Source organism: Porites lutea, chromosome 9, assembly GCF_958299795.1.
Source record: "Porites lutea chromosome 9, jaPorLute2.1, whole genome shotgun sequence".
In the NCBI taxonomy this organism is placed as follows: Eukaryota; Metazoa; Cnidaria; class Anthozoa; order Scleractinia; family Poritidae; genus Porites; species Porites lutea.
In genome coordinates, this window is record NC_133209.1 from 19893466 (window position 1) to 19904306 (window position 10841).

General features: G+C 37.9%; 1 protein-coding gene across 1 annotated transcript; it reads left to right on the forward strand.

Moving 5' to 3' along the window:
* The first annotated feature begins 290 nt into the window (after window positions 1-290).
* On the forward strand, window positions 291-7259 carry LOC140947427 (T-box transcription factor TBX20-like). Its single transcript, XM_073396533.1, has 7 exons — window positions 291-487; window positions 689-932; window positions 1329-1602; window positions 2153-2311; window positions 2898-2974; window positions 3654-3811; window positions 6293-7259. The coding sequence occupies exons 1-7, from the start codon at window positions 421-423 to the stop codon at window positions 6493-6495; spliced, it is 1182 nt and encodes a 393-aa protein (XP_073252634.1). The 5' UTR covers window positions 291-420; the 3' UTR covers window positions 6496-7259.
* Window positions 7260-10841: the final 3582 nt, after the last annotated feature.

The following is a 10841-nucleotide window of genomic DNA, read 5'->3' on the forward strand; positions in this document are numbered from 1 at the left end:
ACAGGCAAGGAAATCATGCTTTTTAGAGGAGGAATATTGAGGGCCGTAAATGAAACCACAGGTAAAGCGAGCAAAAACGATAACGTGCCCAAATCTTATTCAAATGGAGCGTCGATGTCGACTTTTGCCAGACAACGTGTTGACAATAAAATCGAGTAAACGGTTCATTTTCTTGACCGATAGCCTTCCTGAATTCAAATCAGTTCCGTATGTGATGTGTTGAGTGTCAAGATGAGTGGCATTTGACGTTCTATTCTAGGCTAGGGTCTCGACCCAGTGCTTTGCCCCATTGAGAAATACCACGACTGTCATCAAAGTATTAATTGCTGTTTATTGCCTGTTTGCCAAAGAACTTAGCAGCTTGCGTGAACAGGCTACCACAAACGACTCAAGATTCTAAACAGTGCACAACAACGCGTTATGGACTCTTCACTCTCAACGAAAGCTAATGCTTTCTCTATTGCCTCTCTCATATCATCTAGAGATGGTAAGACTGACGATGCCAACATACTGAAATTCATTTAAGTATTTTTGGTACATTTATCAACTGAGTCATCCTTTAGGAAATGTAGCAGCTAGAATTGGGGGCGAATTTGCGCATTCAGTGAGCGGGATTCAAATCACCCGCAGTAACAAGGTGATTTTTTCAGCAATAGGTGACCACGTTGAATTGTATTTCTAAATTTAGACCCAAGTCTATCGCCGAAATTCAGAGGAAGTGCTTCGGATAGCGACTGTGTGGAACAACCACCAGCCAAGAAAATGAAGTCTATGTCATCGACCGACGTTGCCACCGATGACGAAGACAACGAAGTGCTCGAGAAGCCGCCTAAGGATGATTTAAGAAACATCACAGTGGAACTAGAAGGGAAAGAGTTGTGGGAACGTTTCAGTGAATTGGGGACTGAAATGATCATTACCAAAGCGGGAAGGTGAAACAGTAGTTTACTTATACTGGAATGCTGCTGACACTCTAAGAGGAAAAATCGTTGCATTTAACACCGTGCCATCAACTAATATCCAAGCGCTAACCACTAATAAAACGGTCCCGGAAATCAAAGTTGTTAAAAAGATAAGAAACTGTTTTATAAACAGTTTCTTTACTTATGCATAAACAGAAACAACATTCGTGTAAATTGGCTCATTCGCGCAAATAAGCTACAGAGCGGAAAATTCTGATTTGTCACCCGATAACTGATGGGCGAAGACGGATTCTTGATGATTTCATTTGCCAGAAGCACGAAAATTTGCCCGCACGCATAACTAGGATGTTTTTAAGGTACGTTTTTCCCTAGAAGCATTCTTAATTTGACAGTTTCTTTTTCTAGACGTATGTTTCCCACTCTGCGAATTTCCGTGAATGGTGTCGATCCTAAAGCAAATTACATGGTCCTCATGGATATAGTACCTGTTGACGACAAACGCTACAGATACGCCTACCACCGTTCAACTTGGCTTGTAGCCGGTAAAGCCGATCCGCCAGCCCCTGTGAGACTGTATATGCATCCAGATTCACCTTTTACCGGCGAGCAGCTTCTAAAGCAGATTATATCATTTGAGAAAGTCAAACTGACCAACAACGAAGCCGATCGCAACGGCCATGTAAGTTAGTGCTAATAATGCCACTTGTACTTTTCAGGAAATCATCAGAGTTTGGATTCAGTTTTGCGCTCTCTCCCTCTGCCCCTCTCTAAGTTTTTCACCTTTAATACCTTCGTGGAAATCGCGTTTACTTTCCTGTTAATAATCGCATTTACTTTCTCAGTAACTTCTCCTTATTTTTGTCCTTTCCTTATGGACTTCAAGCTTCTATCGAAGGCCAAAACACTGTTTTGATAACGTTTTGCTCGCCCCATGGGGAGAACAGCTGAAAGCGTCAATTGTCATGCAACATAGTAAGAACACTGCAAATTCACGCATTTGCTCATCTCAGTTTTATCCAGTTTTCCTTTATAAGATTTTGCAGCTAAGCAAAGGAGTTCTGATAAGGCATTTATTTCAGATCATCCAACAAGTCGAGGCTTGGTGAAAAAGCCGATATGCAAGGATACCGACTTCCTCTGCCGACAGTTGTACCATACTTCCCGCTAGTAACTGTTTGCCTGACTTAGGTCCTTCGTTCTTTTGAGTTCTTCTTTCTTTGATATTACAGCTTATTCTAAACTCCATGCACAAGTATCAGCCTAGAGTGCACATAATTCGTAAACGTGACCACACAGCCTCTGTAATTAATCTCAAGTCAGAGGAGATGAAAACGTTCACCTTTTCGGAAACGAATTTCATTGGAGTAACAGCATACCAAAACCAGTTGGTAAGTTTCCTTTGTTTCTAAGTCTTAAGTCCTCTTCCTTTCAAATAAGCCATTTTTCCTTCAACATTAAACCTTACTTTACACCTACCGATTTGTTTCCGCTCTTTTTTCGAAGCAAGTTAAACAGATAACCTAACATAAGTTACTTTTACAAGACGTTTATACTCCAAGGTTTACCTTAATTGAATTAGAATTTAATTAGGACAAACACATGCAATTCTAGAGATACGTTTTTCTTGCAGGTTATGCTCCGAAACAAGCTATAGAGGAATCGGTGCTTTAATTCAGAAAAACTAAATCGCTTTTATTGAACAAGAACGATTGATCTGATTATGTTGTTCTTGCAGTCGTACATAAAAGGAGCATTCATGTATTTATTTTGCAGAAAACAAATCGGACTATAATTTAAACTAGCCAACAGTGTTGGATACTGATCGGATGTAGCTATTAAAAAACTCAGATGTTCTTCAGGCGGATACGAAACGCGATCTCAATATCCCTGAAATCGTCCTTAGAGTGAGCCTCCAGGCTCCCTGACTCCCCGTTTAACAATTGCTGCAGTTCTGTGTGTTTTCCGTTTTTGCAGATCACACGATTAAAAATAGACAGCAATCCATTTGCGAAAGGTTTCCGGGACTCATCACGTCTCATTCCAGTAGAAAGGTGTGTACATTTTGCTTAATACTCGAGCCCGAGTTTCTACTTTGAAAGCAAATTTGAAATAGTAAGCTACCAAGCATGTTAAGCCGGTATTTTTATAACAGGTAGACAATTAACAGAGAAAGAGAAAAAAAAGAAGAAAAGAAAAGAAAATGAAGAAAAAAGAAACGAGACAGTTACCCGAATTCGTGCTTCTCTGAAGACTTCAGAGACGCCAAATTCATTTTATGACTGGCTGAATGTCTTGATTAAATCTGATAATGGCCAGTCATTGTTTTTCCATATATTTCGTAAAGGGTTTCTAAGATCAAGGGAAAACTGTCCAAGGGATCAATGGATACTCTTCAGTGTAATAATCAAGGCATAACCGGCACGCCAATTCCATCAAATCTAGTATAATCGTAATTCTGCAAAAACTAGGTCACTTTCCTAGTCTTTTTTCTTTCATTAAAAAATTTCGTTATCAGTATTTTCGAAAACACAAACGAAGGAGGGAACCAACAAGCCTTTTATGTTTTGATGTTTCACTAATTCACAAGGTTTCACTGGGTTTTGCCAAAAGAGGGATGCACATCGCCATGCCTTTTTTGGTCCACTAATTAGCATCAGTTGTTCACCGGATTTTTCTGGCGCTGGAATTTTAAACTGATGTAGTTATAATGCTGGGTTCATTTTCCTTTAGGGATTGTCTTCAAGACGGCCATTCACAGACGATAGTTCCCGATCCATTATTTTCCTCTGTTCCTTTTCCACTTTTACCACAACTAGGCGTAAACAGCAGATACCATTTACCCAAGATTGGCTGTAGACCTCAAGACAAAGCGCCTTTCTTTCAATCAGGTAAGTATCAAGTTTGGACACTTAAAAGTATAGGAAGGTTGTCTGATATTTGCAAGTTCACTTGCTTAAACAACCCCTTTGTCTCTGGTCGAAAAGTGCATTTTATTGCTTTTTTTGTCGCCTTCGAGGAATAAACTGAAAGAACCGTATGGGTGGCGTCAAGCGTTATCTTGTAGCAAATAGATGATCTTTTCTTTCACCGCAATCTCTTTATATTATGTCGGGTCTTCTAAGTCGGTCTACTCTTTAAGCCATAAGCGATGTGTGGTAGAACGATTCAATCAGTAATCCAGCAATTCCGTACCCTGTATCACCTATCTCGATTGTCCAAGCTACTTACGCTGTAAATATCGACGAGTACCCGAATTATTCAGCGCCTGCCGATCTCAAAGGACATGTCCTCCTGTATTTCCATATTGTTGTTGTTGTAGTTTTTATTGTTTGTGGTAGTGGTGTTGGTGGTGCATGACCGTAAACCTCTTGACAGTCTGTTTTTAACATCAAAGTTTCTTTAACGAAGTGATGGAAGATACTCTAATGGTGCTTGACTGTCAAATGGAATAGGTCAACTGATTCTCGCGCTTCCATTAAATGGAGTTTACAAGAGTTACTTTTTTGAGAAAATTATCACATGCGTGGATTAAATGATGATTTTTAATGATAATATTAAATCCTTGAGCATGGGAATACTAAGATAAGAATTATTAAAGGGACAGTGATATTTTTTTTCAATTTCCCTTCAGGGTCAAATTAAATGAAAAAAATCGTAGCGAAGGTGCTTGTTTTTTTATAATCATGCCGTTTTCTGTCTTAAAATTATTCGGTTAATAAAAACCATCCTGAGAGAGTCAGAGCGACGCCTAGAGACGCGTCTTAAATAATCTAACAGTGGTTCTTAAAATTCAGTTGGCCCTCATGTACATATATGTAACTGCTGATGTATAAGCAGTCCGCCTACATGTACAGAAAAGATTTGAACAAGATCCTGAATTGCTCGAGGTGAATACTCAAACGTTTCACACTATGAAAAAATGCAGCCGAAGGAATCAAAAACAGCTAATAGAAGTCAGTCCACATCTCAAGTGTACACTTGATCGTCGAGGATGACTGATCGAACTGTTTTCGATGATCACTTTACTAGACAGTTCAGACGACTAAGCAGCATACAACCGTCCTGAAAAGGTAGTCTCGTTTGAATAGCAACTTTCAGATCCGAGAGATAAAGGCATCTCCGTCTCTCCATGATTGGATACTGACTTAAAACACCTACGAGGACGACGTCAGTGAAAAAGCAATGAACTCTCCGCTTTCTTTTGCAGCTTGTTAAGATTTATTTAACTTTAATTGGCAATTTACTGGCGAATATTCCTGGAAGTTAATCCAAGGGATCGAATTCAGATATAAAAACGAAAATATGTCTTTCCGTTTTTGCTAATTCAGAGAAGCCTTGAATAAGAAACGTGAACGTCGAATTTGTGCAGAAGACAGCAAAGAAGTGAACCGGAAAGTGCGTGTGATGCACGTCGGTGCAGCCGATTTGTTGTTTTGCTCACTAAATTGTAGTTTTTCTTGACTCTAGAGACAAACCAACGACTATTTAAACGCAAAACGAAACAAGTGTGCAATCTACTGTCCGGCGCTGGGGAAAAATCGCTTTCACTGAGCGGAAAAGTGTTCTCTACCTCTTCATTTATCGTTTTTATCAAAGTTTTTCACTCCGCAAAACCCCTTGCTTATAGAATCCGTATTTTCATCATTATTGGCGTCAAATGTAGGCTTAAAGGGTCTCTGTCACGATACTTTTCAAAATTCATACAGTTACAAAACTGACTGGAACATAGACTGAATAACTGCTCAAAACTTAAGAAAAGAAGATGAAAATAACACAGCAAATACGAAAGTAGGCACCGATGGATAAACTTGAGGAGGATTGAAACGGATTGCAATTGTGGTGTTTAAAACTTGTTGGCCTAACAGATTTTCAAAATTCATTTTTGTTGTTTGTAACGTTTGATACATTCTTGGGAGACATTGTTGGACACGAAGCTCTAATATCGTCATTCATAGTTAGTTTCTCAAGTTCAATAGCGAATAAAGATGCGTAAATGGAAATATTTAACAAATAAACTAGGAGAACCAGATAACTCAACTCCGTCACAGGTGGTCAAGAAATCAAAGTTCCCTTATATGGTAAAAGGAGTAGGTTTTAAGCCGTTGTTTTTAGTCGCTTTTTCTCGTGGTCAGTACTACCATATTTGTCAGCGGGGGCATTGTAATTCAAAGACAAATTATCAACGTAAAGGAGAACCGATACAAAAACCTAATGAGGTTGTCTGGCACAAAACCAGTCAGCCCCTTTTTCTCGGTTTCTTTCTTAAGGCCTAATTGTCTTAACCTGTGAGGGCACACAAACTTAGTGGTTTCCTCTACTTGTTTGCTATACGTTTAGCAAACTGATATTTTGTTTTTATTTTTGCCCAGGTTGTCTTCCGCCTCCGTCACCCACAATTCCAAGACTGCCTTTCACAGGAGTCCTAAGTGCCTATCGCCACCAACAGCATCTGCCCAACGTGCTTTCACCAACGTTTGCTTCGCCGAAACCCGTGGGCACGCTAGAAACCCCGCATTTCCCGCCCTATAGCGTCCACGGAGAATACCCTAATCCCACATTACCGTTCTTTTAGGAGGTTTAGTCGCACATTTTTTTACACACTTTGAACACTTTTTTTGTATATAAGCTGAGCTGTTTGTTCAGACTCTCGTTGGGTAGTCATGTCAATCATGTTGACGACTACTGTGGGGTTGCATGCAAGTTTCAAAAATCGGTGAACTTCCTCATAATCATGGACTTTCCTCTGTATGTAAATTTGACATCAGTTAAAATGTTTTGTATTCTCAATGAGTCACTTCTTAAAACTTATTGTACGTGGAGCTGTTTCATTAGCTCGTGCTGCTACTGAAGAATTTTACTATCTTATGGGTAAAGCAGTAGGTCTTATAGACCACTTCTATCAAAGGACATTCTCAAAAGAGCTTTTAAAATTCTATTAGAATGTTACAAAGTCCATTTTTGCTCGTTTTTAATGACTAGAATTTTTATTGCGACGTATTTAAGCTTAGCTAAACATTTTTAAAAGGTAGTACATGTCCTGAATAGTTCTAGAAAAACTTGAGTTTTTGATCTGTGTATAATAATGGATTGATAAGTTAATATTTTATTAAGTATTTATTGCTTTTGATTGTTTGTAACTAGCAGAATAAAACGAAACTAAGGAAGAACAGAACAATTGTTGTAAATAAAGAGCAATGAATAAAGATAGTGGTTAGTAAAGAATTAAACTAATGGAATGTGAACTTTTGGCTAATTACAACTTAGAATGAGCGTTCACGTAAAAACATCTAGGAACGAACAACAATAACCTTTACTAGCGTGACTATGATTATTTACACTATTGCAAAAGGTACGTAGAATGCAAACGAAAAGAAATAGAAATAACGATAATTATGATATTAACAGATCATCAAGTGACATTATTCTTACATGAGCGAACCAGTCTAGATTTGGGCTCTTATTCTTGGGTTAAAAGGAGATTAAAGAAACATTTATTGCTCCAGAAAAAACGACCTAAATAAGCTCGGGCTGGCTAAAAAACAACAAAAACAACATGAAAGAAACACAAATGCGTTTATTTATTTATTTGTTTATGTATTTATTACGTCTGGGAAGGGTGTTCACTTTGAGCCAAACAGAAATATCTGTCTTTTATTTCTGGCTTATTGCGCATGTTAGATGCCCGACCAGGATTTTGTGTCAAGGTCAAACCTTAAATGGTCTTCCACTAGAACAAAAGAAAGGGTACTGTCAGCACCTTTCAACCAGCGAAATTTTATATCGGCGTCGTGTAGAATTTACAGTCATGAAATATTCCCTATGTTCATCTCTGCAGTAAAGAGACAATCCATGGCGGCAACCCGTTACCCACGCTCTCTTAACGCCCTGACAGATAATCCCTTTAATTAATCTGGTAAAATGATCTTAACATAAGCTGTGAACAGAAGCCAAGAGATAGACCGATAACCCCATGTCATTTGCATGGCAGCAATTGATGATGTTGCCGAAGGATTGAAACGGCTGAGATGTACTGATAAGAAGGCATATCAAGACCGGCTTATATATTATGAACAGATGGTCAGGTGTGAGGTTTCCTCGCCTGGTCTTTGGTTATAGTAAAAAAAAAAAAAAAAGAAAGAAAGAAAGTACACATCATCGTCAGTTCTTTACTTTCATCTTTTTATATGCCTTTCCTAACATTTTTTTCCTAATTAACCATGGCCTTTCTAAATCATTCTAAGCGTAGAACTGGAATGTTTCTTTTTGTGGAGACGACTATCTCAATTTGGGGTACATTAAATACTACTGATTTACTTAGATATTTATTTATTTGTTTATTTATACATTCATTTATCCATGTGTTATTTCATTTATAACATTAATTTCTATCCTTTTCATTTGTATATATTTTATTTATTTATTTTATTTCAGATTTGTTTATTTCATGTCATTTATAATTGCCAAGAAAAAAGTAACAGCTGATGGTAGTTTTCACAAAGCAAATACACGTACTTTTGAAATATTCCCTCAAAATATCTACCAAGTCCTCATAACACAAAAAGAAACTACAAACCTATTATTGTCAATGCACCAATGTTAGTTATTAAGGTCATCCCATTTATTTATTGAGTTTTTGTTTTGTAAAGTTTGTTTGTTTACTTGTTTGTTTGCTTGTTTTTCCAACTAAATTTCTTCGATCCCGACTTTGCAACTGAGAGGAGTGAAATACAGAAAACCTACTACCAAACGTCGTAGCATGGCCGGTAACTTACGCATGCCCACAGCCATATCATCTGGGCTCAGACAGTAGCAGCTATACAACACAACATATATGAGTACAGTATCTCAATTGATGCACACAGGGACCCCTTTGGGATTGGCACTATAAGTGCCTGTGCGAAAGAGTCAAATATTAGGTGTCCTCGTTTGTGAGGTGTTTTTTTTTTGTTGTTGTTGTTGTTCCAGAGAGTCAAAGAAAATAACTGAAAACCGACAAAGATCAGCTCTATTAGCCCGTTATAGGGAGGTTTGTGCCTTAAAGAGCAAACAAAATCACCACAAAACGTGTAAGGACCAACCTCAGGTGTCCGTTTTTGGGACTGGTCACTTTTTTATAGACACGCCTGTTGAGTCGAATGTACTGTCAATTTTATTGTCGTCCGCTCTGTGCAAAGTTGTGCTTTCAAAATGGTTAAGTCCACAGAAGCTTGCGGAAATCAACGTTAGGTCTACTGGATCTTAAATTGGTGTTAGTAGTACTGGTCTTCTAAATTTTCCATGTAGTATCGTGGAGGTGGACGATTAAACCAGTTAAGAATATTTTGTTTTCTCTTCTTACGTTCTTCTTGTCTCACTCGTGACAACTGATTTGATAACTATCGTAAACGTATTCGGTTAAGCCTTTACAGTGATCACCATAAAATTTCTCCTTGTAATAATGATGCTTTGCAAAGCAGAGTGGTTATGAGAATTGAGGACATGATTACAGGCGAGGAATCTAAATGATACTTAAACAACTTCTCGACCTTCTCCCCACAACTTCTATAGTAAATGTATTGAAACAACACATGATAATTTATTAATTTAGATATTAGGGACCCTGGCCTGAGTTTAGTTGATAAACCATTTAGAGCGATAACAAAACCTTGCCGGTCCATTTTTTTTTTTTTTTGGAGTTTCCTCATTTGATATAAAACATCTCGTGTTAACTTGGAATTCGAGACGTGAGGAAAACTTGCTAATAAGATAAGCCGATTTCTCAAGTGGTCGCCAATCTATAATTATCTTCTTAACAGCGTTACCTCGAAAACGAACCTTTTTCGGTTGAGGAAAACAAATTTTCTGCAGTACGGAGTTGGGAAGAACTTGCGTGTAGCAAGATTCGTTTCCCAAACTTTATTGCCGAAATTTGTTCATGGTTGACTCCCAGAGAATGGTGCTTTAAAAGTGTAGCTCCCAATTACTTTGTTTATAATACATTCTTAATAACACATATTCAATTCAAAAAGGACAGACGGCAAATTGTTGTTGCTCGAAACACATGTATCTATAAGTCGTAACTGTGCATCAGTATATGGCTTCGGGTCCATTAAATCGTGTTCCACTTGTAGAATCTTTGAGGAGAGACCAGCCACAATATGAGCACAGTTACAGACAAGATATACGGGTAAGAAAACAGCCCAAAGAAACTGTAATGTAACACTGGAGGATTCACAAACGTTTTGTCAATCTCAGTTGTTGGTGACTAAAAGTTGTACTGGAGGAAGAATAGAACTCCCGCCCTCTATTGGCCGTTTTTTTTTTTCTTTTCTGTGCCGGCCCAAAATTAAAGTAAAGTATCTGGAGAATCGCGAAATATTGCCTCAGGAAAGTATTTCAAAAATGTCGCCACCCAACCTCTTATCAACCAAACTTTGATAAAGTTATTTCATTTAAATGGATTGTTCTGGGATTAACACATTTTAATCCCAAAAGCTGTTTCTTTTCTGTGAAAAATACCCTCATTGCTGTTTATTACGGTCGGTTACTGTAAATTCTGAACCTTTCAACAGCGTTCCACAGCAGTTTGTGACCAGCAGAAATTATCCTGATCGTTTGAAAATTGTTAATTATCAATATTGACGTGGTGATTCCATAATAGTAGAGAACGATAACATTCTTAATTTGTATAATGTTTATTTATTATTTTTTATCATTTTTATGTGACCAGTAAATTGCATGTACAAAACCATTATCGTTTGAAAAGCAAATGTGTGGTTGCGTGTATACCTTTTTCTTCTTTCATTCCTTCTTAGAGGGTTGTGAAACATCGGGCTGGGGCACCTTAAAAGGTATTAAAAAAGTCTATTGTGTCTTTTTTCTGAACTCAGTGACATGGCATTTGATTCAAATGTGAATCGGAAATACTATTGCAATTTA

Excerpts from the sequence above, each read along its gene's own strand:
- LOC140947427 (XM_073396533.1), top strand. The coding sequence starts at position 421 with ATGGACTCTTCACTCTCAACGAAAGCTAATGCTTTCTCTATTGCCTCT. Across the intron at positions 488-688 it reads TCTCATATCATCTAGAGATG|ACCCAAGTCTATCGCCGAAA; the intron begins GTAAGACTGACG and ends TTCTAAATTTAG. Across the intron at positions 3,812-6,292 it reads AGCGCCTTTCTTTCAATCAG|GTTGTCTTCCGCCTCCGTCA; the intron begins GTAAGTATCAAG and ends ATTTTTGCCCAG.